Source organism: Sitodiplosis mosellana, unplaced genomic scaffold (assembly GCF_009176505.1).
Source record: "Sitodiplosis mosellana isolate CC-2019 unplaced genomic scaffold, AAFC_SMos_1.0 Smas_scaffold_6150, whole genome shotgun sequence".
NCBI lineage: Eukaryota > Metazoa > Arthropoda > Insecta > Diptera > Cecidomyiidae > Sitodiplosis > Sitodiplosis mosellana.
Genome location: NW_022601391.1, coordinates 2,254,188 through 2,279,908, shown reverse-complemented (window position 1 = coordinate 2,279,908; position 25,721 = coordinate 2,254,188). Strand labels below are relative to the sequence as shown.

General features: G+C 37.0%; 2 protein-coding genes and 1 long non-coding RNA gene across 12 annotated transcripts; 2 read left to right on the top strand and 1 right to left on the bottom strand.

Annotated features, from left to right (window-relative positions):
• Window positions 1–529: 529 nt before the first annotated feature.
• LOC129574100 (uncharacterized) lies at window positions 530–23,556 on the bottom strand. The gene is made up of 2 exons (XR_008688659.1): window positions 22,905–23,556; window positions 530–6,043 (listed from the first exon to the last, which is right to left on the bottom strand). It is a non-coding gene; the product is annotated as an uncharacterized LOC129574100 (long non-coding RNA).
• Window positions 1,477–10,737, top strand: LOC129574093 (host cell factor 2). 8 transcript variants are annotated; one of them, XM_055455505.1, is made up of 12 exons: window positions 1,477–2,318; window positions 3,851–4,555; window positions 4,662–4,807; window positions 5,173–5,413; window positions 5,558–6,004; window positions 6,184–6,567; window positions 6,786–7,931; window positions 8,004–8,432; window positions 8,538–8,617; window positions 8,705–8,944; window positions 9,070–9,424; window positions 9,530–10,737. In XM_055455505.1, the coding sequence occupies exons 1-12, from the start codon at window positions 2,159–2,161 to the stop codon at window positions 9,676–9,678; spliced, it is 4,482 nt and encodes a 1,493-aa protein (XP_055311480.1). In that variant the 5' UTR covers window positions 1,477–2,158; the 3' UTR covers window positions 9,679–10,737. The 8 variants fall into 8 exon arrangements, with proteins under 8 accessions (XP_055311480.1, XP_055311478.1, XP_055311476.1 ...); XM_055455503.1 differs by having other exon boundaries at window positions 1,643–2,318; window positions 4,662–4,813; XM_055455501.1 differs by having other exon boundaries at window positions 1,675–2,318; window positions 8,523–8,617.
• LOC129574094 (facilitated trehalose transporter Tret1-like) lies at window positions 16,645–25,721 on the top strand. Of its 3 annotated transcripts, XM_055455508.1 has the most exons (8): window positions 16,645–17,017; window positions 17,091–17,722; window positions 18,798–19,084; window positions 23,265–23,317; window positions 23,418–23,899; window positions 23,995–24,263; window positions 24,346–24,681; window positions 24,835–25,721. In XM_055455508.1, the coding sequence occupies exons 2-8, from the start codon at window positions 17,715–17,717 to the stop codon at window positions 25,023–25,025; spliced, it is 1,626 nt and encodes a 541-aa protein (XP_055311483.1). In that variant the 5' UTR covers window positions 16,645–17,017; window positions 17,091–17,714; the 3' UTR covers window positions 25,026–25,721. The 3 variants fall into 3 exon arrangements, with proteins under 3 accessions (XP_055311483.1, XP_055311482.1, XP_055311484.1); XM_055455507.1 differs by having other exon boundaries at window positions 16,695–17,722; XM_055455509.1 differs by lacking the exons at window positions 16,645–17,017; window positions 17,091–17,722 and adding an exon at window positions 18,558–18,708.

The window sequence follows — 25,721 nt, the reverse complement described above, 5'->3', positions numbered from 1 at the left end:
CCATCTCATGAAGCGTCCACTTCATTAGACTTCAAGATGTGTATATAATTCATGGAAGTTACTTGAAAAATCCGGAGAAAAAAAAATATAAATAAAAATTTTGAAGAAATTTTTCAAATATTTCATCATCATTTCAAAGAAGAATCCATGAAAATATCAGCTGCTTCTTCATGACTTTCCCTCGCATTAAAGAGAAATATTTAGAAAAAAGCAATTTAATGACTAAAAATACGGCTAATGATCAAGATATTTGTGTTTTTCCAATAAACTTGATGAACAACAATGGTTTTCATTTTCTTATTTAAATTGCCTGTAAGGCATAGCCATGAAAGTCAAGAGAAAAAAAAAATCGCTCGACGAAACGGAATAATGAAGTTTTTAAAATTACCTTCACTATTGAGTGTGGAGCCATTACCGTCGATTGAAATAGCAACACAAATACACACGAAACCGGTAAACCGACGATAATCAACAAAACGGTGCCGGCCAATATTTTCAACCAATCGCAATTCGCTTCAACTTCATTCGGTTCCAGTCGAAACGTCTTTAGCCGATCTCTTTATTTACAAAAAAATAAAACATTGATTTTACCTAATTTTTATATGAATTGATTTGGTGGAATTTTTTAAATAATATTACAAAGAAAAATTGGGAATATCAATGAAATTATCTAACAATGCACAACAAAGTCAGTTTCGAATTGGAAATATTTTGAATCTGGTATGGTTTTTGTGTGTTTATGTTGCATGTATTGATGCGGTTTTTGAGTGATGTTATGTTGCACAAAGTGGGTGCGCGCCTTTTTACTTCGTATCGACTGTACAATATTGATGGCGATCCAAATGAGTTGCGAATGTGTTAGTGTGTAGAAACAACAACGGGAAGCCGATGCGAAAAGACGCCGAATAAAACTTGTGTCCATTACAAACTGAAGTTGAAGCGAATGGTTGAATGTGTCATTGTGTGAATATTACTACAACAGAATTGGTTCAGGTAAAAAACGTAGTTTTCGTAAATGCATCAAATGGAACATTTGAAGCCGATTACGAAATCCAATTCGCTTCAATTGCAATTTGATTGATTTCGAAAAGAAACCCACCGAAATTTCCCTTTCTTCTTGTCTATGACTCAATATGCTCAATGACTACTTGTTTTCGATAAAATTCCATCAAGTTGAATTTCATAATTGCATTGTACTCTAGTTGTGCACCAAAAAAGAATCCATAGTGTGACCTGTGGATAGACTATTTTGGACCACATTCAAATAAAATCCAGCAAATTTTCTTTTCGATTGATGAAAAAGTGTTGACTGAGCATCAGTATTCGTGGCGGTAAAAATTTAATCATTACGTGAATGTGATGCAAGTGATACAGGAATAAAAATTGATTTGCAATTATTTTGGTGAATATCATTTGTGAGTAAAATAAAAGTTGCCTCGCCAACAAAATCGTTCGTAAATCCATTGTGCCGAACAGTGTTTACATTTTGTGAGCATTGCTCATTGCCATTCAAAAACAAAGCCGCCAATACAGCGATTCATACATCGAGACAGTTGACCGACGGAAATTTTGAAGCCGACGTCGAAGCCAGAGCAGCGCGTATTCGGATCGCGTCTGTATGTCCATGTCCGTGTGTACGTGTGTTGTCAGATTAGCGAGTGGAGAAAGTGTAGCAGTGCGAATGGTGCGTTATCGGCTTGTAATGGCGACCGTCAGAAAATTATAATGTACAGTGTTTCAGTGTACGAAATGCAATAAGAAGAAGAAGAAGTAGAATATAAGCACAAAAAGAAAAATATTAAAATTGAAGTGAAGTTAAAGTAAAGTAAAGCACAGCTAAAGAAGTGCACACAGAGAGTGAGCGATCGAGCCAAATGGACGGCTGAAAAATAAAAATTCAAATAGAGAAAATCTCCCGAATTAATATATAGATCTATATATGTATATACGTATGTATACGTACGTATATATTTTTAAATAATATTTTAGCGTTGTGTTTGATTTTAATTTTGGCACAATTGACTTGGTTTCGTGCAGAGAGTAACAGAACACAATTGAACGGCACCGAAGGAAAGAGGAGAGACAGAGAGAATAGATTAAAAAAAATAAATAAAAAGTTTTGACAGCAAATTGTTGGTGTTGTGTGTGATATGTTGCAATGGAAGGATCAGTGCTCAAGTGGAAAAGAGTGCTTAATCCAACAGGACCACAGCCAAGACCCCGTCATGGTCATCGTGCCGTTGCGATCAAAGAATTGATGGTCGTTTTTGGTGGTGGAAATGAGGGAATTGTGGATGAGCTTCATGTTTACAATACGGGTAAGTGTAGCATTGATTTGTTTCGCCAATCTATCGGCCGTTTATTCTCATTCAATCCCATTGTGACCCCACTTTTGTCGCCCCAACATCCCGATTCGGGGAGGATAAATATCATTTGAATATTAATGCGATATTGATATTGTACCTTGGCTACAAAGTGCAACAGAGAATAGAAGAAAAATGAGCGAATGAACGAATTTTACGGAAGACAACACAGAATGCTGATAATGATAGTGAATGCGGTGCTCGATCAGTGATTTGATTTTTCAGTGCTTTCCCAATCATTCTTCGTTCAATCATGAGCCCTATAAGGTTCTGGTTGTCAAGATCGTCTATCAAAACTTTGAAGACAGTTCGAGTTCCCCGAATGATTTTTAGCGCCGAATACTTCAGTGGAATTTTGTCCGAAAATTATATTCAATATTCGATAGTTTTGTGTATGGCATGCCTGAAGAGATGATCGCTTTTCATCGTTGTATGTGTATTTTCAGTCATTTTTGTACATCTTCTAAATACACAAAATATGTATTTCAAAAAAAAAATTAATCAAAAAATTTAATAATGGCGTCGCTTGCATTTCAGTTGTAGGATTGGTCGTTTGGTGGCGCAGCCCGTCCAACCAATTTTGCGTCTCATTCGCACACACACTCTACTCGCGTCGTTTATTCCGTTTTCTCTTAGCCGCTGAACCGCACTCATACTAGCGCATGCTCATTTCGCATACATTGACATTGACAGCGTTCTGTCGTCTCGTTCATTTGGCGATACAAAATCTGACTCGATGAGAGATGTTTTGTCGGTATTCCGTGGCCTGCCAGTGCTGCCGCTTTGAATTTCATTCAAACTCTTGACAGCAGGCGGATTATATAAGTGAATTTTGTTTATAAACGATTTCGGTCGCCATTTTTCTTTTTTTTCGCTCTCTTTCATTCTATCTCGTTTCGTTTTCGAATTTGACTCGAATCAGAGACTCATGCCAATCGCTATGGATGTATGGGTTTGTTTGCTCTATATGTGAGCGACAGCGAAAGCTACAATACAAACGACCAAACCAATGCCTATACCGATGTCTATGTGCAGTTATTATTGTTGCTATGGCTTTAGTATTTGAAACGTTTTTATTTTCTGCATTCCGTTGGTTGCAGTGCAGCTCGCGCTCTTCCTCTCTCTCTCTCTCTCGCCTTCAATTTTAATCTGATGTGTTTTTACGTTGTACATTTCATACAGAGAGAGAGAGAGAGAGAGAGAGAGAGAGAGAGAGTATTGAATGTATTTTAAATTACCATATCTAAATCCCCCTTCACCTTGAATCGAGCGCACAGTCAATTTTTATGATTAATTATTTCGATGAAACAATTGAACAAGCACATAGAGCGCGAGTGAGTGCGCGAATGCGGGTCATTTTACATTGCATAGTTTAATTGAATGACTCTTTTTTGCCTCTTTACATACGAATGCAATGAAATTTCCCTATTGTTAATTTTGTCAATTGTTTTATGTGTTGCGTTGCTTTTTTCCCTTCTTTTCTGTAGCCACAAACCAATGGTGCGTGCCAGCTACGAAAGGCGAGGTGCCACCGGGATGTGCAGCGTACGGTTTTGTCGTAGATGGAACACGGATTTATGTGTTTGGTGGCATGGTTGAATATGGAAAATATTCAAATGAACTGTATGAATTGCAAGCAACCAAGTGGGAATGGAGAAAACTATCGCCGAAACCACCGGAGAACGGCCCGCCGCCATGCCCTCGTCTAGGTCATAGTTTCACAAAAGTTGGCAACAAAATCTACCTATTCGGCGGTTTGGCCAACGAAAGTGATGATCCAAAAAATAATATTCCAAGATATCTCAATGACCTGTATACTTTGGAGATCGTTGGCAATCAGCAAATGTGGGATTTGCCAACAACATATGGAGATCAACCGCCCCCGCGTGAATCGCACACTGGCGTTGCATATACATGCAAGAAAACGGGCAAATCTAGCCTGGTCATTTATGGCGGCATGAGTGGATGTCGTCTGGGTGATTTGTGGCTCCTGGATACCGAAACAATGATGTGGACAAGACCAATCACAAATGGACCAACACCATTACCTCGATCTTTGCACAGTTCAACTTTGATCGGGCATCGAATGTTCGTGTTTGGCGGATGGGTTCCGTTGGTCGTCGACGAAGTGAAACTAGCTCAACACGAAAAAGAATGGAAATGCACCAACACACTCGCTTGTTTGGATTTAGGTGAGTATTTGGCTATTGATATGGCTGTTGCGCTACAGCTGCCACAAATTGTCGATTGATTGCTATCGATTTTGATTCACTCATTGGTAATTCTTTTTACGTGCAGAAAACATGCGATGGCAAGAGCTCATAATGGAAACCAACGATGATGATTCACCTCGTGCTCGGGCTGGTCATTGTGCTGTCGGAATTCATACACGTTTGTACGTGTGGTCGGGTCGTGATGGTTATCGTAAAGCCTGGAACAACCAGGTTAGGGTGAGCTCTGTTTTTTTCGTCAAAACAAGTTTTCGTTGCGTGAATTGTTGGCGGGCACATTTTCCAAACACAATGCGAACATTTCCATTTCTGGTTGGTTCTGATGTAAGGATGTGTTCGAACGGAAACTGTATTCACCATCGCTTCGCTCATTGACTACAAGTTTGGCTAAGAACAGCTTTTCGATCACTTTATTTTAGAATTTAGCTTTCCAAGTGTTGATTGTTGATTTTCGAACATTTTTTTTTCACTTCCACATCGTATTCCCCATTCGTAATTTTTGCATTTTATTTTCTTATACGGGCATGTTTCTTTTCGGAAAAACTCAATTGAATCTTATGATTTTTCTGTGCGAATAGGTTTGCTGTAAAGATTTATGGTATTTGGAGGTAGAAGTGCCACCGACTGCATCTCGCGTCTCCTTGGTTCGTGCATCGACAACGACACTTGAAGTTTGCTGGAGTGCAACTCCAACGGCTCAAGCCTATCTACTTGAGGTGCAGAAAATTGAACAGCCACCGCAGCCACAACCAGTTCCAGTCACCATTACAAAGAAACAACACCAACCGGTATCAGCTATACCAGTTAGCGTCAATGAAGGTAACATGATAATTTTCCCGTTTGATTTGTCAGTCGTGCTCATTTGTGCACAACATAGCGGCCAATCGATTTGGCTATTGGCTACTGACTACTGCCTCCATTTGCACTAACAAACAAACACTGTTTATAAAATTCGGTTTTCAGGACATGTTCTTTCATCGCCAAAGACTCCAATCCGTGCTGTACAAGGCACTGCAACGCCTATTTCGTATGTTAGTGCATCGCAATCAATTCTATCGCCGAATTCAGTTGCTACGTCGATTAACAATCAACAAGGACAAATCATCATTACAACATCGGCACCGATACCAACATTGGTATCAACAACGATCGCTCAACCGAAGACACAGCAATTCAAGAATATTGTTTCAAGTGTGGCCGTTCAACAACCCACTCAAATTCAACAACAGCAAGGCGTTCGTATCGTCAATGCGCCAACATCAAACGTTCGCGTTTTATCTAGTGGTCAAACAGTTCGCATCGCATCATCTCAACCGAACACAGCACATGTTGGTTCACCCATCAGCACCACCATTTTGCGACAACAACCGACTGTTCTTAACTCAACATCATCGCCTATTGTATCTGCTGGTAAGTATCGATTGCTTTCCTTGCACATGACAAATACAACTGAAACGAAATTTTTATATAAAACAAATAAAGTCAAGTTTACAAAATCGAAAATAAGTCAAATAAATTTATGAAGATACGAAAAAAAGAAGGAAAAAATTATTTGCAAATGAAATGTAAACAATGTATTTCTTCGATAGGCACTGTTTTGACAGCTGGAAGCACGGGCGCAACGACAATTGGCGGCAAACAGATTCTGCTACAGAAGCCAATCAGTTTGTCGGGCCAGAATGTACTGCAATTAGTTAAAACTAGTCAAGGAATGGCGGTACAATCTCTACCAAAAGTCAATGTCATGCAAAAAGCCGGCACATCAATAAACACTGCAAATATTCAACAGCAAATCATGAGTGGCGCTCAAATTGTAACTGCTGGCGGTGCAGCGAACCAAGGTGCAAAAACGGCATTGATCGGTACAAATGTCGTGAAATTGATGTCGCCCACATCTGTAGGCGGCAATAAAATTCAGATCGTGAGTGGTGCTCAAATCGTCAAAACTAGCGGGGCAACCAATCAAGTTCAAGGTAATTTCACAGTCACAATCCAAATAAGATTCACATTTGACAAATACAGCTAGCGATTGAATTAAAGGAATAAAATAAATGAATGAATGAAAATAAGATGTCAACTCAGAAATATAGGATAATTGAGAAATTATCCGAATTCCTTAAAAACGGATTGGTTTTTCTCTCTTCATATTTAAATACATTGCCCTAACTATGTGAATATTTCCATTCAACAGTTGGCAAAGTCGGAGCAGGTGCTGGCAAACCAGCGTTTGTCATCACAAACAAACAGGGACAACCAATTCGAACAAATCAGCAGATAATATTTGTGACAACAGCAAGCGGTATTCGAACAGTGCAAACTGGTTCAATAGTCACCTCATCGACGAACAACTTTGTGTCGTTGGTTTCATCGCCACATGTGAATACAATAACATCGGCCATGGCCAGTGGTACAAATTCGGTGCAAACGGCACCGGGCACAGTGAAGATGATCCGTGGCGTTGGACAACAGGGCAAGCCGATCACGTTTACCTTGCCGGTTGGCAATTTGCAAGGGAATAAAACCGGTTCGCCTCAATTGATATCGATGCAACAAAAGGGTTTGACGATTGGCGGAAAGGCGGTCACAGTACAACTGGCTCCGGGTAATCAGAAAACGGTTACCATTGTCTCATCAGCCAGTGGCGGTATACAGAAAACAATTAACGCAGCCGATCTCCAGGCGGGAGGTCATAAAATCGTTATGATGCCATCGAAGCGCGTAGCAAATGTTATCACAACTCAAAAAGCAATTCCGATGTCAGTCACGCAAATGGCTGATACTGGAAATGACCAAGGCGATAATAACCTTATCGAGGGTAGTCATTTAGAAGTGCTTGAACAATTGGATGGTGCCTTTGACGTGGACAGCGACGATGATGAATCAAACCGAACAGCCTCTGCCATGGAGACCGATTCAGATACGGATTCGGATTCGAGCTCGAATTTGGAGGATGGCACTGATCGACCACCACATGCTAAATATCAACACAAGAAACGAAACAGTCGCAAAATGTGCATAGCTAGGTCTGGTGTGTTGAAATCGTATCAAAATTTACTGGACAATCGTGCGCTTAAAAAAATTGTACCAAAATATGTGAAAATGGGCTTGTTCGGCGGTTCACCATACGGTGCCGATCCGATCGAACAACCCGAAAGCACAACGGAACAGGAGACGGACGGTGCGCAAAACGAAGCCAATGCAAGCATTGAAGACCATGAATCAGGAGATGCACACGTTGATACCTCAGTTACAGACGCCGATGGAAATATTGTACAGCAAAGCACCGACGATGAAGCGACTGCCGACGAACAGAAAAATAATGCGGTCACAACAAGCGGTGAGTTCGGTGAAACCAAATTTATATTGACCCATTTTATATATTAAACCATATTTTCTCTTCAACACTCAGATGCCGATTATTTGAACACAAGCGGTGATACAAACACAGGTGAAGAATATATAAATAATGAAGCTGAGCAAAAACCTCAAACAGAAGGTGGAAATCGTCATGCAGAACCAACGCCATCCGATACCGAAGCAGCCAATATTTTGACAACAATTAAAAGTGGCGATCTACTGCGAAATAATGATGTCAAACCAGAGAGTTCTGTCACAACAACGATCACAATGACCTCATTGGCATCACCAACATCGGCTGCAGGCCAAAGCGTGCAGGAAAACGTAAAAATTCTATTCAGCAGTGAACCAGTTAAAACGACCACTGGAAATGTTGCAATAAAAACCGTACAAAAATCAACAGCTGGTGCTGTTACATATGCAAATTCAAACACCGGAGATTTAGATGCACTTGCTTCCGCTGCATTGCAGGCCTCATCAGGTAAGTTAAAACCCACCGAAATCAGTTAACTCGTATAATACATTGTTTGAAGACGAAATTCGACTGATAATAACCATATATCAATAATAGGACATTTTTTCACAGGAAATGACCGAGCGGTAAATAAAATTGGCAACAACAAAAATCGACTGAATTCAATAGGCAACGAATCAGTTGGTGACGATGTGAGTGTTACATAAGTTTGGCTTAATATTGTCGTGCACAAGTTGCATTGAGTATTAATCTATTGGTTTTATTTGCTTTTGCCACAGAAGACGAATTCTGACAATGGAAATAAATGGCATACGGTTGGTATTTTCAAAGACTTAACACAAACAATTACCGGTTACATAGATCACAATGAGTGGAATAGTTCAATGTTGAGTGGCATATTAACATCCGAAAGCATCCCCGAACTATCGGCTTTCAAACGGATTGCTCTCGAGCCAGGCACACCATACCGATTCCGATTGGCCGCTCTCAACGGATGCGGTCTAGGTGAATTTGGCGAAGTAAGTACCGTCGAAATAATAACACTTCGCATGAAAGCAGTTGTATGAAATGTTCTGAAAGACAACGAAAACCTATTATTATCGCCCCTATTAATCCCGGCAAATTTCATTCCGTCTGCAAATAGTGTTCATCATTCAAAACATGTCTTCCTGGTTTTCCGGGTGCACCATCAGCGATAAAAATATCGAAATCACCGGAGGGTGCACATTTGTCATGGGAACCACCGCCATCGATTCAGGGTGAAATTTTCGAATATTCCGTGTATTTAGCGGTGAAATCGCCAAACAAAGAAAAATCACCACCAACCCAATTAGCATTTGTTCGTGTGTACTGCGGACCAAACAACCAGTGTACAGTACCAAATACATCGTTGGCAACATCACACGTTGACTACACATCGAAGCCAGCTATAATATTCCGCATTGCAGCTCGAAACGATAAAGGTTACGGACCAGCCACACAAGTCAGGTGGCTACAAGGTATGGCATCGAATAGAATTTAAGCTTCTTTTTGTTAGGTTCTTGCTACGATCGATGTTTGATCGTTTATTGAACAAATCAATAATTCAAACTGTGCAATTTTAGATCCACAAAGCGGCAAAACTTCCTCATCAACACCAGCAACATCAACACCGAACGCAGCCGCGAAACGAGGTCTCGACAAAACGCATACACCAAGTCCAATAAAACGAGCCAAAACGACAGTCGGTAAAAAGCATGTTCTTCACGAATGAATGAACGGGGGCAATCAGTTTTGCAGCGAATTGACATACACGCAGATACATTTGCACATTAACTGACGCTAAAAACTAGAAATGAAAATAATAAACAAAAAAAAACAAACACACACACACACACACACACGAGAGACATTATATACCATTGTTGTATAGATATAATTTGAGGAGAAAATCAAATCATTTGATAATAATAACATTGTTTAGAATAAAAAGAAACAAGAGACAAATTTAATGTAAAGCGAACACCATACGGGAGAACAGAAGAATTCTATCCAATGAAGGATAAAGAGCGTAATTTTTATTTGAACGAAATCAGCTGAAAAATGGCAAATTCGATTTAAACAAAATGTATCAAGCTAAATGAAGAACAGAAAATGAGATGAGTGAAAGTGACATTTGTAGGAATCGCATGTAAGGATACGATAAAACTTTTTCAGCCACAAATGAATTTCTGTTCTTTTTTCATATTTCTTTTTTTTTGGACATTTAACTGTAGATGTTAATGGAGTGAACGAAAAACACATGAATATAAAACAAAAACGTATGAGGTTTAAATATAATTAAAACAGTGGAAAATAATACATACAAAATTTGCATAAGTCTATCTAATCTTAAAGAATATGAACATTGTACATTTTTTTCGAATATCAAAAACAAACAAAAAATAATAGGCAATGAAAAATTTAATTATTTTTTTTAAAAATAGAAAATATTTACACATACAAAGAGAGAACACACACACACACACACACACACACACATACACAAAAGAACACATCAGTTTTATTCGCACATTTATATAGCTAAATGAGCGGCGTCATGAAATCGAAGCACTTTCAATTCAAGCACTGAACGCTCGATGTGTGTTGCGGGCGTGCACATATTCAGACGATATACCGTATTTTATGTGACTAAAAATGCATAGCCTAGAATTGCCTCAGCGGAACGATTTGTTTTTCTCTTCTCTATTATGTTTTCTTTTTCTGTAACGATTTCAGAAATGCGCTCGCTAGAAATTAAAATAAAACACACACATACATACACACAAACACACACACACCTGTATTCTCCTGTACGGCTTTGTTGCAATTTGTGCAAAGTGCGGTAACACACAGTAATAATTTCAGCTATCTAATGATAATGATAATTAATTAAAAAAAATTGATATGATTAAGAAATTAAGAGAATCTAAATACTTTAAAATCACTAAATTAATTTTAGCATAGTGAATGGATAAAAAGAAGAAGATGATGAATGATATGATGATGGAAAAAAAACATGCGGAAAATGATCACACACAATGAGAAACACAAAAGGGCAAACGTCGAATTATATATGATTTATTATTATTACTTCTTCGATATTTTTTCTTCAATTCTTTTTTTTTCGTTCGTTTCATTTTACGTGAATGTGTGTTTTATTGGATCTAATTTCACGGAAAATATAAATCACATTTAAATGCAAGTGAAGAGCAATTTTGCATAGCGATCAGACAGAAAGATTTTTAATATTTTACGAACATACAAATTTCTAGCATTAATTTATAGCTCATAGAAAATAAATTACCGTAATTTTTTGGTTTTCATTTCAAATCGAATTTCTTCGGTTTTTTTTCTTCCGTTTTGGGTGATTTATTCGTTTGCTGCGGGGTAAGAAATGTTGTTGCTTTATTTTCTGGATCGCAATTTTGTAATTTGCGTGTTAAGCGCAGAGATCGAGTAATGATATGAAAGTTGAAGATATTGTTTGGAAAGTAATAATAACCTTCCAATGGACGGTTTCTGGACAAGAAAATCAAACTCAATAGGATTTTTTCCCTTGATAAATCATTGACCATTTACTTTAGTTTTATACCAAAGCATCATGGAGAGTGGAGCAAATACGATCATTTTTCTCCATCAAATTTTCACATTTAAGCCATTTCTTTTTTGTCCAACGTTGATTCACTGTTTGGTTAGAGGTTATGATGAAAAGCGCGAAATATCAACTTTTTTTCCACCTAAGTTTGGTGTTTTTCTTTAAGAGAAATTAAAATGGGAAAAATATATCATGTAAATGCCAATTTTGAATAATAAAATTAATTTAATGAAATCTAAAGCTCTAAATATTTTTTTTATTTCTATACGATTTGTGTGGTACAAAAAATTTAATTTTTTTTATGCAGTTGTGTTATCCTACAAAAAAAACTCGTCGGAGTAGACGCAAATGGAAATTCGACCAGTCAATTTATCGGATTGAGTTCATAGCTTTTCATGAAATTTTGATAAGGAGAAGTTTTTTTTGAGTTTGTAGCTTATATATTATATGCAATGTAAATGTTTAACTTGAAAACCCTGTCTGAAAAAAAATCTTCAAATATTTTGCTGGCAGTTAATGGGTTAAACTTGTTCTAAATCAAAAACGTTGACCATGCTGTGATTTTCTTTTTTTTTTGATTTATTGTATTTTTCCCAAACTTTAAGAAAATATTGATTCAGTTGGGATTTCACATATGCATGAAGTTCGGATCCAGTTTGCTCCAAGTGCGAGATATAAGATTTCTGTTTTTCTAAAGGGTAAATAATAGAAGGGTAGAAGCAATTGCATTTTATGTTGTTTTTTTCTATTCATTTCATATTTGAATGTTGGTATGTCCTTTAAAATGTGAGGAAAAAAAACCTTATTCGAGGAAAAATGCTTATTTTAGTTTAATACCATGAGGCTTTTTTGGGCGATAATTAAAAAATAACAGTAAACCCATCTAACATTCGAATTTCTCAATTATTCTTCAAGGTATGACCACGCCACCTCATTTTCAAACTCTTTCAATTGCATAAATTCGGATGAATTCAGCTCTGATAGCGAAGCGTCATTGGGTGGTTCGCACTTCGATACATCAACTAATTTTAATTCCAAATATTGACATTGGTATTGGTCACACGACCGATAGCTAAGCATAAATATTTTCAATCGACTCACGTTTTGAACGAATTTGATCAAATTTGCTTTGGCTATTCGAAACCGAGCCAATTCGACCAAAGACTGCTCATAGAACTGTTCATCCTTAGTGGTGCGAAAGTCATAGCAACACAGTGTTATTTTCCGAAGTCCAACGAATGTTGCCAAACCGTCGAGAACACCTTGAAGAGAGTTTTCGGACAAACTCGACAAAGTTATTTCCGTCAGACGTGGTAGATCTTCCAGGATGGCGATATCCTGACCTTCTACCGTGACATCGTCACAGTCTATCAGCAGTTTTTCAAGCCAACGTAGTTTTGCGTGAGCAGAGAAAATATCTTCGAGTGGGTGATCGTACACTTTTAACTCCACGCATGTGAGTTGTGTCCACAAGTATGATCTGAAAATCCCCTGAGATTCACATACATAACTCTCATTAATGGTTAAGCAGCGCAGTCGTTCCCACGGTTTGTTGCATTTCGGCATTTCCACAGGTCTTCCTAGCTCAACATCCACCAAATTAGGGCAAATTGCTAGAAAATCGATAATATGTCCATATTGCACTTCATTTTCAAAATTGATTTTCAGATGTTCCAATGGGCATAGAATCGGTGCCAACATTGAGATTACAACATTTCTAAAATGTGCCGAATCATGTATATAAATCGATGCTCGACGAAAGTTTGTTCCAATGTTTGCAAGTAAAATGTTCCCAAATATATCGCCGAGTTCACGTGAGTAAATCGTGCATTTTGCCAATGGTTCGAGTTTAATGGCGAGTCCAGTGATATATTGGCCAATAAACTGTAACATTCGATTCATTTTCACCAATGACATTCCGAGCAGAACCGGATCGCCGTTGTGAGGGTCATTGAATTCGAATTTTCGAATCCGTGGAAAACCGTAGAGGCAAGCATTGGTTCGGATATATTTCTATGCAAGATAAATATGCCGAGCATAGATGCGTACGGACGACCGTGCGACGAACTTATCACCAGAGCCATCGTTGTTTGCTGTGTATTGTATTCATACACACACTAACGCGTGCGTCTCGCAATGCACGGTCGGCCCGTGTATTGCAAATGCACGAGTTAGTGTGTATGAATACAATACACAGCAAACAACGATGGCTCTGGTGATACATTCGTCGCATGGTCGTCCGTACGCGTCTATGCTCGGCATATTTATGCAGTATAGAACATCTAGGTAAACATATTTCTATGTCCGAACCGATGCTTGGTTAGGTTGTTGTTTTTGTTGTTGGAATATTCTGCAAACTATTCCAAACCAATGCAATCATCAAATCAAACATTATGAGAGCCTGATAGACGAATGATGATGCTGTCAACTATTTCAAACAATATTATTTACGTTGTTGTTCTATTTTTGTTACAACGACAAATTTTCCTACTTTTTGCATTGCAATGCGATAGCAATTTAAATTTTTAATCAGTATTTATTCCCTCGGTATTTCAATAACCCAAAAGGAAACCAGGCAATGACAACAACAACCACCAAATCAGATCAGAACTGCATTAGGATCCAATTTGTAAAACTGCATTTCCATCAGTCCGTGTGCGGAACTGCTGATGAGTGAGAATGAGCAGGAGAAAAGAGCCGAGTGTGTTGTAATGATATTGTTTTAATGCGCACACAGAGAGAAACAAGAAATTGATAACTATATTTTATACAGCGAGCACGTGATTCAAGTCAAGTGTACTTATTATCAATAATGTGGCTTTTTTGCGCTCATACATCAGAACTGATAGATTGCCCTCCAATCACAAAGTACTATTTACATTCACTGGCTCGGCTTTCGATTACAATGTGTTTCATTTTCACCCAACTTTTAGTTGCTAATACAGATATGCTGTGAAGCTCAAGTGTTTCATTTGAAGTAAAACGAAAATGTCGAATGGTCAATCAAATTTGAAATAAAAATAGATCAAGTATCCGATTACTATGAATCATGTGATGTTGTACTCCAGTACACTTGTTTTGTGATTCTTGCTTAAGAACAACAAGTAATTATAGCCTAATCGTGCACACATGACTTAATGCTGTCAAATTCAAATAGTTTATAGTGTATCAAACGAAGATTTATGGCATCACTCATTTAGAGACGCCCATAAAACGGCTAGCTATTTGCATTCAGGACACGTTCTCATCGAATGTTCTTCAAAATAAACACATTTACTTCAACGCATTGTTTTGCTTTTAGGTTTAAATTATTTTAATCATTGAATGTTTTGAATTTTTTTTTCCACGTTTCTAAAACTGGTTCGACGCATAATTTTTCGACGCAGAAAAATAATAATTTTGCAAAACAAAATGGTATGGACACATTTTCAAGATTAACATTTGCAAAATGTTATTATTTTTTCAATTGAATTTCAGCGGTAAACTGCAATGAAATATTTTTTAATCGATTTTATGTAAATCCACGCAAATGTATTTATCTGCTCGAAAAAGTGATGAGAAGGCATCCTTTTACATGTTGACATGTTTATATTAATCTATACTCTTTAAATTGATTGAACAACACTTTTTTTCCATTTCCATAAAAGTGTTGACGATGCTATTTGTAGAGGTTAAAGGAAAGTGTGTTGATTAACCTTTGGCAATGGCCCGAAGAAAGCAAAACGTTGCACGTGAGTCGCCATTTGAACATGGCGTTATTTAAAGTATTTTGTTTTGATTTGTACAATGTGATGATATGTTGATAAGAAACATGCTTTTTATCGATCAATGTTTCCAATTCAATTGTGACACTTAAATTTCAATGGCGTAGGCACTCTTTGCTATCCCTTGTCTGGGTACGGAAGCAAGGTGAAATTACGCCACTCTTTCACATCATTTACTTAAAAACCTATCAAATTTATTGCTATTTCTCAATGCAAAAAAAACAAAGAAAAGATGAAGGAGAGAGAGATGGATTGACGTCATTGAGTCTCAGTCTCAATATTTGATTTCTCCCAATTTTAACTGTATTCAACTATAATCCTAGATTTTAAAGATCACATAAATGTGTTTCAAGCGTGATCTGCTTACAACTCACACTATCAGTCTATTCAATCGAATTATGTATTAATATATTACAATAAAAAAAAATGAAGACCAAACAAAGATTGTCTTTATGGTTTGCCCCGTGCCGTTATTACGTCTATTGGCTGTATCGCTATGGGCATTGCTTCGATAAAGTGTAAACACGTCATATTCGTTATCTTAAACGACGCTTTTGTACCAATAATTATATTTGAGATAATAAACTATTGATCTCCATGCCAACAAGTCAAATGGAAGCAAACACATATTGAACAACATGCCCATTTCGAAGCAACAACAAAATAATCGTCGAATAGCAACGGTTGTAGTCGCAAAACGCACGAGTAAGAGAATTTATTGAATTTCGTGCTGTTATGTTGACCAGATTTTTGTTTGTTTCACCTCCTAAACGGCTTTTTTCGCTGAATAGCACACAGAGTCATAGAACTTTTTTGAATGCTGGATTGTTATGAAAGATACTACGGGTTTTTAATTCAAAATTAGTCATAACCTCATCAATGGACTTTTTGCGAGAACGAAAAAAAATCGCTGTCGCAGAGAATAAAATAAAGATGAGAATGCAATCAAAAATCTTGTGCTATAAAAATTCAAGAATGCTCAAAAGGTTACTAAACCAAATCGTAAACAAATGATTAACGCGAAAATTCGAATTCATGTCTGCAAAAAAATTCGATGTCTACATTTGAAGAAACAGAATAAGGAGAAGTAACACGAACGCCAAACTTATCTGCGGTGACCAAGATGATTTCGATTTACCTCTGTATTATTCAGCGGTACCAAAACTCGTGCATTGAATCTCTTCTCTTCTCTTTTTTTCGCACAAAGTGGCAAACTTCAATTCCATTATCTTCTTAGTTGTTTACGGCCAGAGACCGGAGAAAGAGAGAGAGAGAGAGGGAGAAACGGCTTTGATATTCACTGGTACACTGTTCCGTTTGATTACATTTGAATCGAGTGTTTTGCTGTGCTAGTGGTGCAACGACGGCTACGAATATGCTCTCCTCTCTGTTTCGTCCGTACATTCGCACAAATAGAAAGCGATAGGTTTTTTATTCTCAATACAGATCTGAAAATAGAGTATTCCTTTCGGTCGACTATTGTTGTAGTGTGTGGTTTTGCCGTCGCATTTGTTTCGTATTATCATTCTCTCTCTCTCTCTCTCTTTCTTGCTTCTACTTTCTATCTTCCGTTCGATTCACTTGTTCGCACGCGGTGCGGTTTTCGTTTGCGCCTGTTGCGTTTTGTTGTCACACTGTTTATGTATTATTTTTTTGAGCAAAAATTCACATTCAAAGCAGCCGGAGCATTTAGCCTCTTGATAAATGATAAGGTCAGTTCAGTTGTTAATTGGCGCTCGATTTGAAAACAAGTCTCTAACAAAGAAATCCACCCGAATCCATTAGGCATCACCACTGCATCAAATCTAATCGCAACAACGACCAACTCACAATCGAAAGAAAAATCGAACCATCGATGCCAAGCACATATTGCCAAGCAAGTGCATTTTTATATTTTACCCTATAACGGTTCATTGGATGTGTTGAAGAAAATTTGCTGGTTTTTCTTTCTGTGGTGCACATTTGTGTGATTGACGTCGACTTTGATACAGTGCCATCGTAGCAGGAATTTTTGTATCACAGCATAAGTGACATTTCAAGTGCTTCTTAAATAGCGTTCGATACAACACCAATTCCTTTCTCATAGAAAACGCGTTGCCATTTGATGATTTTAAAAGGATAACCACTAGCACCAACAAATAAAATTCTTTAATTGATTTTTCGACGAAAAAATCTAAGAAGCCATTAGAAAAAACCGCTTGAAATCATCTGAGATTTCACATTTGTCATAGTAAAGTGTTGGTCGTGGTTGGTGTATCGAACATTTGCTGTAAATAGTATTGCTTTTGTTGCTGTGTCGTATGTACTGAATTGTGAAATTTTCGACAAAATCCACATATATCACTTGTTCAAAAGCAAAACTCCTGCAGCACCGAAATCTGTTCATCGGAAAATAAGCACACATTCAACATGACTGGGTATGTATGAAATTATAGAAAAGAAATTGAGAAAACTCAACCAAAAATTTAAGTTCAGAAAGTTAGAATTAATAAACAGCGCATTTTTCCTCTCTATTTCACCAAAGAATCAGTTGTTAGATTTTTTGTTTACGACTTGATTTCTCATTCAATTAATTGAAGTACTTACACAAACCATTTGGCAAATTTTTCCTCTGAGAGCGAAAGAATTTGCCGTTCATGTTGTTTTCTTAATAGAAATTAGGTTAATTGAGATTTAGTAACTGAATTAAATGAGTAAATAAAGTCAGCTGAATGGGGTGATAAGATATGCACCGATGGAAATAAGAACAAATGCGCAAAATTTGCATTTTATTTGCATAGTTGACCTTCAACTTGAATATGATACCGGTAGCATTTCAGTACAGCCATAGTGACAGTTACACTGAAATGTGCGCCATTTTTTGTGCCAACACTCTTTCTTTTCGGACCAAACAAAAAATATATACCAATGGAAAATTCGATACTCGATAATGATTCGAATGAAGAAAAAAACAACGTGTGTCTTTTTACGAGTGGTGAGCCTCCAAAGTCAAACCGAAAATGACGTAAACCAGCACGCTTACAATGAAATTTACATTTTGTTTGAATTTGCCGTTGCCGTAACTTTGAATTTTGTTTACGTATAACAACCCATCGTAATGATCAAATAAATCTTTTCCGTAGAAAATAAAAATAAACTGAAAAAAATATGGTCAATTTATTCAATAGGCTTCAAATTACTCGGGCATAAATATAGACCAGTTGGTGATCCAAACATTGTTTGTTTGGTTATGTTTTGTGTGTGCTGTTTTTATTGGATTTGTGACAGAACAAACAAATAGAAAAAACAAATGATGCTAAACCAGAACGGAAGAATTTTTGCGCATATAATAATGTTTCGTTTCATAAATTAATTGAGTCGTGTACGGAACTGTGTTTTCCATCTTTTCAATTGATTTCCTTCCGTATGCAAAATATCAATATTACAAACGGCTCATACTCTGATTTATTGGATTTAATTTGTAAATTTTGTGTTTTTTTTTCTCTCTTCTAGCGGCGATACACAAACGTTAGTGAATGATAGCAGTGGAGCGGTACCGGTAATCGTGAAATCACAACCACAAACCCAAATAGAGATGCAAACGCAGCCCGCTGCAGCGAATCCATTTCAGAGCAAAGAGGAGCGTGGCAAAGCACTTCGACAAGTTATTGCCGCATTTATTGCAAATTTAGGAACAGTCAATACCGGTCTTGTGTTTGGGTTCAGTGCTGTTGTGCTTCCGCAGCTGAAACAAGAAGACTCAATCATTCAAATTGATGAAAATCAAGCATCATGGATAGGTAAGTTTGTTCGTTTTATTGCTTTGTTTTGTGACTTCCAAGACAAAAATGGACAAAATTATCGTAAATGTGCCGCGATCGTAGTCACCAATTCGATTACATTAACGATTATATTATATTGATAACAAAAACACCTAACCGATTTCAAAATTATACTCAGCCAAAAATAGAGAAAATAGCATCAAAATCGCTCAAAGTAGGTTACAAATTATTCACATTTCGAATGGCATCAACACATCTATAAAAAAAAATACGCATTTTTTTTCATTCGATGTTTTCTACGCATTTTAATTTCGCTCCCATTTGCCGGTGACACGCAAGTTTGGCAAAATAATCAACCAAGTCGTTCTAACGAGTTATTTTTGTTTTATCGCCTATTTCCTTTACGCTATTAATCGTCATTCACTTTCGTCCGAATTTCAATTAGATTCTCTTTCTCCTTCTAAATTCCAAAGTGAATTTCTGTGAACGGTTTTAAATTCTACTTGAATTAAACGTGCATAGAAAATCGAATTTACAATGGTGGCACCAATTACAGCTGATGTGAATTATCAGAGTACGGCTGCTTAATCATATTTGCCTGTTGTTGATCGACATTGTAGGAATCCGTGCATATGGTGGGTGAGCACGAACTACAGGAGCACGTTTTGTTCACGTGCTAGCGGCGATAATGAAACTGCGCGTCAACTAGAAAACATGAAAGATGCCCGCGATCACTGATATTCAATTATAAAATAATATCGTATAGATACAAATTCATGTTTTCGGCTATACAAATTGATAGACGATTTCTTCCGATTTTTCGTTCGAGTTTGTTTGAAAAATTTATTTTTAGACTCGAAGATTGAAACAAAAAAAAAACTTTGAAATTGCACAACGCAACTTATTTCGAAGCAATATAAACAAAACTGACTTTCTTGGCATCGTTTTTTATCAACCATCTGGTTGTGTGTTTGCTTTTTGGAGTGCTCCAATTTTTCGTTGTGGTGAATAAGTCAGTGTGTAGCATAAGTGCGAAAAAAACAAGTTCAAAATTTCGACACAAAGTCCAAAAACATTAATCGTCGTCGCCGTTGTCAACGTCGTAGTTGTCGTCTGCAGTTTAATGATTCAAACGAAAACAGCTGAATGTTGGAGCCATTTATTAATTTACATTTATTTGTGATGCTAATCAGATATTGCTATCAATTGTATTTGTAATTTATAGTACACATTTGGTACAATAACACTAATCCTATTTCGACCGTGGATTGGAATACTTTACCGTACACCTCGTAATTTTGATTTTGCCCAAATTTAGACCCCTCAATTAATCGAAATCTTGATAAGTACACTTTTTTTTTTAATGCGGTACGTTTTAGTACACATTAAGTACAATAGATTTAGTTTGGTAAAACCCCCCATTACGACGATGTCTTCGTAATTTTGATCATGCATCCGAAACATTCCAAAATTGATGGCGAAACATAAGCAATAACGATGAAAATTTGTTTAGAAATGAATATGCAGTTTCAGGCAGTTTTCTCTCTCTCTTCTGCAACAAGTTCTGAAGGCAGCACAAAAGATTGTGAACAATCGACGGAAAAGGGGTACTTTGATAACATTAATGATGATAATGCGATCGATGGCCAAATCAATCGAAGCATTTATCAAATCTAGTACATGCACACACACACACAAAGGAATGCCATGAGACAACCAGGCTGGGTTAACACCATTTGCTAGCCAATTTCATCTGTAAATCGATCAGTTTTTCTTTCGGTGCATACTCGACGTTTTTTTTTATTTATCATGATTACGAGGCACGCATGCAGCATGCACTTGAATTTTTCAATGGGATATACGACGTAAACACCTAGATATCACAAATTCTATTGTTGCACATGTGATATGCCCCATCAACAGCCCAAACACTCACCGATAATTACCGTTAATTTATCGATTTGTTCAGTAAACATTCATTTGGCATTCCATCGCATAACAATTTGCATTGGAACATTGAAAGAAAATTCTCAAAAATGAATCTTGAATGAGCGCTGTGTTGAAGCGAATCATGAATTTACGCACACGTACCGATACTCATGGTTCACTGCTGCTGCTCAAACATTCATGATTCACTTTTGCGTGTTTGCTGTTTTATGTTTCGTTTCAGAATGTTTATTTCTGTATTGCCATTTTCATTCTCACTGCCTCAATTGACAAAATCACTCACTCATCGAACACGTTAGAATCGTTGTAGATAACAATTCGCTCTTCGGTGAATGTATTTCTTTTTTTGATTGGCATGGGGCTGTGCTAAAAATATGGATGAGAAGAACAATCACAACTGATAAAGATGATGTAAATAAAAGGAGTACGGCATCACCTGATCACCTGGATGTGCAAAACCATATGACTGTGGAAGCATGCTGATATCACATGCATTTGATTGGCATGAATTCAAGGGAAACGAAAGTGATAGAGATACGGCGACGCAACAGGTTTTAAATTACCGTTGCTTCTTGACGTGTGCAACAATAAACAATGGCACAGCAAATTTTGCTCCATTGCTTAATGCATACCATAAAAGAAGGTGCAAAATGCGTTAATAAAACAGAAAATTAGAGACTAAAAATATGCGGATTTTCCAAACAAAATCGAGAAATTCGCAGATAATTTATGCGTGACATTGTATATTTAGAAATAATCCACGTACACATTCTACAAACACTAAATGGCAATAAACCATGTGTTTACCTGAAGAAAGAAAAGATTAATGTAATCTTAATGGCTGCGCCAATAAAGCCAATAATCTATTTGACAATGTATTAGATGGATTTTTATATGTGTAATGTGTTATGTGCGAATTGTTCGAGGAGACGCGTGCCTATGATTGTATAAAATGATACCAATTTTCGCGGTAAACAAATCTATTCGGGAAAAAAATAAAAACTATTTTTTCCATTATTAGATTACAAAGATGATGAAAAATTTTATTTTTTGTTCATTGCATAGTATCAAGCAGAGGGTTAAACTTCAAGATAACGGGAAAAAGAATTTAAAACAATGAACTTTTGCCAACAACGAATCATGTGACACAATTGAACTACTATAACTGTGACCATGCAAGAGAATGAGGAAAAAAAACAAATTGATGCTAATTTATAGGCTTGAACGTTCAAGTGGAAGTGGAAGTGGAAGTGGAGAGTTGATTCGCGTGAACTTTTTTTTCGTGGGGGTTTTCTGCCCCCTTGCAGACAGTAAATGTTTCCATTGACACCGAGACACGAGATATAATAAAGGTTAGTCGCATGGTATTTTCCTCAATTTCTTATCAATCGATATTGCGAGGAAATAACTTAGTTGCCTTTTTTTGCATCATAAACTGAAATTATGGCGTTTTACGATATGGCACTCGTGCTGCCAGAAAAGATGAATTTGCACAAACAAATTATCAATGGCACTCTTTATTGTTTCAAATTGAAAACAGCTAAATTCGCAGAATTGATAAGTGTCTGAATAAAAAGCGGGAATTTTACAGAAGGTTTTGTCTTTTCCCTTGTTTTGGGGAAAAGCATCCGTGATTTGAATATCAGCACCAATCGCTGATGTAAACATATATGAAATTATGATGATTAGAGATTCCCGTGTCTATGAGGTTCGATGCAATCGTGCGTAACAATTGACGTCAATTAAATATTTATCAATTGATGATTTGGGTGGAATGAAATTCACTAAATCTATTTATGATGATGAAAAAAAAAACGAATAATCGAGTATTTTGATAATTTTTCTATAAATAAATTCGGTGAAACATCTTTAATAAACATTAAATGCTGACCTTGCTGAATTGTGTGTTGGAGTTTCTCACTGGCCACAGTGCCACTTCATATGTTCGGATGTCGTTTACTTTTCCATTTTCTCTGTTGATTAAATGATGTTTTCGATGCAAATTGATAAAGTAAATCGCTTATCGCTGGAGGAAAATGTAGTAAACATGTGACTCGTTTCGAGTTCACTTTCCGCTTGACGTCGTTCTTGTCCCGCTTACCAATTTAAGAGTGACCGATAATTTTGACAACGAACCGCTTCAACAACATAAAAATGTGACTGCAACGTGATTGGCGCTTTTTAATGACGATTTAATTTTGTTTTATTTTTTCACTGGCATTTTAATCGCATTCTTTTTGTTCGTTTATAGCTTCGTTATCATCGGCCAGCACTCCAATCGGATGCATTCTAGGTGGCTTTATGGTAAGTGTATATTTTATTCAACCCCTCTTAACTTTGATTGGCATAATATCGTGAACAAACCTTCAAATAAACCATTTTTTTGTACCTTGCGTTTGCACAGATGGATCGATTCGGAAGAAAGAAAACATTGTTGCTCACTGAAATCCCACTCATCCTTGGCTGGCTGCTTATTTCGATTGCGACTGATGTTCGAATGATCTATGGCGGTCGATTGCTTATGGGTTTCGGTTCGGGGATGGTGGGAGCTCCAGCTCGTGTCTACACATCTGAAGTAACTCAGCCGCATCTTCGAGGAATGCTTGGTGCTTTGGCATCCGTTGGTATTAGTTTTGGTGTACTTTTTCAGTATACAATTGGATCATATAGATCGTGGCAATTTTTGTCGGCCATATCGACTTTGATTCCAACCGCTGCATTGCTTTTAATGTGCCTGATGCCTGAAACACCAAACTACTATGTGTCTCGCGCCAAACCAGAAAAGGCTGCAAAGAGTTTGTCGCAACTTCGTGGATCGAAATACAATATTCAACGGGAGGTGGATCATTTACAGAGCTTTGCTCAGAAAGCCCAACTGAATGCCAAGTAAGTGATTATGGAAACATGAAGGGTGTAATTTATTCGAATGCTGTTCGAACCTTCAAATATACAATTCGATTTAACCAATTTTCCCATTGCAGAAAAGCATCATTCCGTGAAACATTAAAAGCGGTGCTAAGTCCGGCTGCTCTGAAACCATTCACCATACTCGTCATATACTTCATGATGTATCAATTCAGTGGTGTCAACACAATCACATTTTATGCCGTTCAAGTGTTTAAAGTGTCGGGCACCACTTGGGATAGCAACACATGCGCCATTTTCATGGGAGTTGTTCGATTACTGTTTACGATCGTTGGCTGTATTGCGATGCGACGTTGTGGGCGACGACCACTTACCTTCATTTCGAGTAAGAAGTTTAATCTGGTTAATAAAATTAGTCCCGATTAATTCAACGCAAAAATTCTCAATTATCAAATGTCAATTTATAGGTATTGGATGTGGTGTATCGATGGTTTGTCTTGGTATTTATCTGCAATACAAGTACTATTTAGATCGACACGATCCACCCCTTCCAGCCCAGTACAGATGGTTCCCAGTTGCATGCATTTTTTCATTCACTATGTGCTGTTGCGTCGGATATTTGGTGGTACCATGGGTTATGATCGGTGAATTATATCCACAAAAAGTGCGAGGATTGGTCGGTGGAATGACCACATTTGCTGCTCATACATTTGTCTTTGTAGTAGTTAAAACGTACCCAATGCTAGCACATATCTTGGAACAACATGGCACATTCATTCTGTATGGCGTCATTTCCCTAGCCGGTCAGTATATATGTATAAAAAACGATTATTATTTGTATGTAATAATGAAGTTGTTGATTAAATGTCAGCGATTATTTGTGATAAGGAAATAATTTAAAAACTTATGAGAAAAAAATTAATATTCAAGTTCAAATTTGTTGTAAATTTCATTAGGCACGATATTCTATTACATCTACCTCCCCGAAACGAAGGGTAAAACGTTACAAGAAATTGAGGATTATTTCTCAGGCCGAACGACCACACTAAAAACGAAAAAGCAGGCATCAAACTTCAATATAAACATCAATGCGGCATCCAACGAGCAAACATTGACGGTGGAAAAGGAGAAATTACTTTTGGCCTAATTCTCCAGCCAGAAATGAACAAAGGGGAAAAATCCAACCATTCATTTATGAAGCAAACCGATTCGTGTGAATCATTTTAGATAGTGTGTGTTCAAATTTAAAAATTTTTTTTAGTTATCAAATGTAATTGTTTCATTTTATTTTGTTTTAATTTGTTTTACGAAATGTGCCTTCAATTTTATTCCTTCAACAACAGAAGTAATCACATCGCATAAACAATCCGAACAAATTGTAGGCGTTTGCAAATATTTTGAAATTAAACAAATAATTACGTGTGATAAAAGAAAACCGAGATGCAGCAAGTGTAGCGAATATATACATATATACTTTTGTTTAATGATAGTGAGTGTGTAATGTATATAGAATTGAATTTTATACCAGGGCCAAAATGAATTAGAGAAATTGGATATTGGTGATATTTAATCGATAGACTAGAGGCAGATGTTAAACGTATAGTGTTCAATATATGAATTCGAACGGTTTGAATCGATATTGAACGCACAGTGTGCGTCGCACACTTGTATGTAGTTCCTATAGCCGCGTGGCCTGTGGCGATGATCTGTAAAATGTCTGGATTTTTAAATGTTAAGTCTAAAATTCAATAGTATTTTATTTTATTTACCAAGTCATATTATAATGTAGGTCGTCAGCGATTAATTTTTATAGTAAAATAAAGAGAAAAAATGATGAAATTTA

Bases quoted from the DNA above. Each gene is read 5' to 3' on its own strand.
- LOC129574093 (XM_055455499.1), top strand. From the start codon at position 2,159: ATGGAAGGATCAGTGCTCAAGTGGAAAAGAGTGCTTAATCCAACAGGA. The intron at 4,814-5,172 runs GTGAGCTCTGTT...CTGTGCGAATAG, and splicing joins CCTGGAACAACCAGGTTAGG to GTTTGCTGTAAAGATTTATG. The intron at 8,433-8,522 runs GTAAGTTAAAAC...TATCAATAATAG, and splicing joins TGCATTGCAGGCCTCATCAG to GACATTTTTTCACAGGAAAT.
- LOC129574094 (XM_055455508.1), top strand. The intron at 19,085-23,264 runs GTAAGTTTGTTC...GTTCGTTTATAG, and splicing joins AAATCAAGCATCATGGATAG to CTTCGTTATCATCGGCCAGC. The intron at 24,682-24,834 runs GTCAGTATATAT...AAATTTCATTAG, and splicing joins TGGCGTCATTTCCCTAGCCG to GCACGATATTCTATTACATC.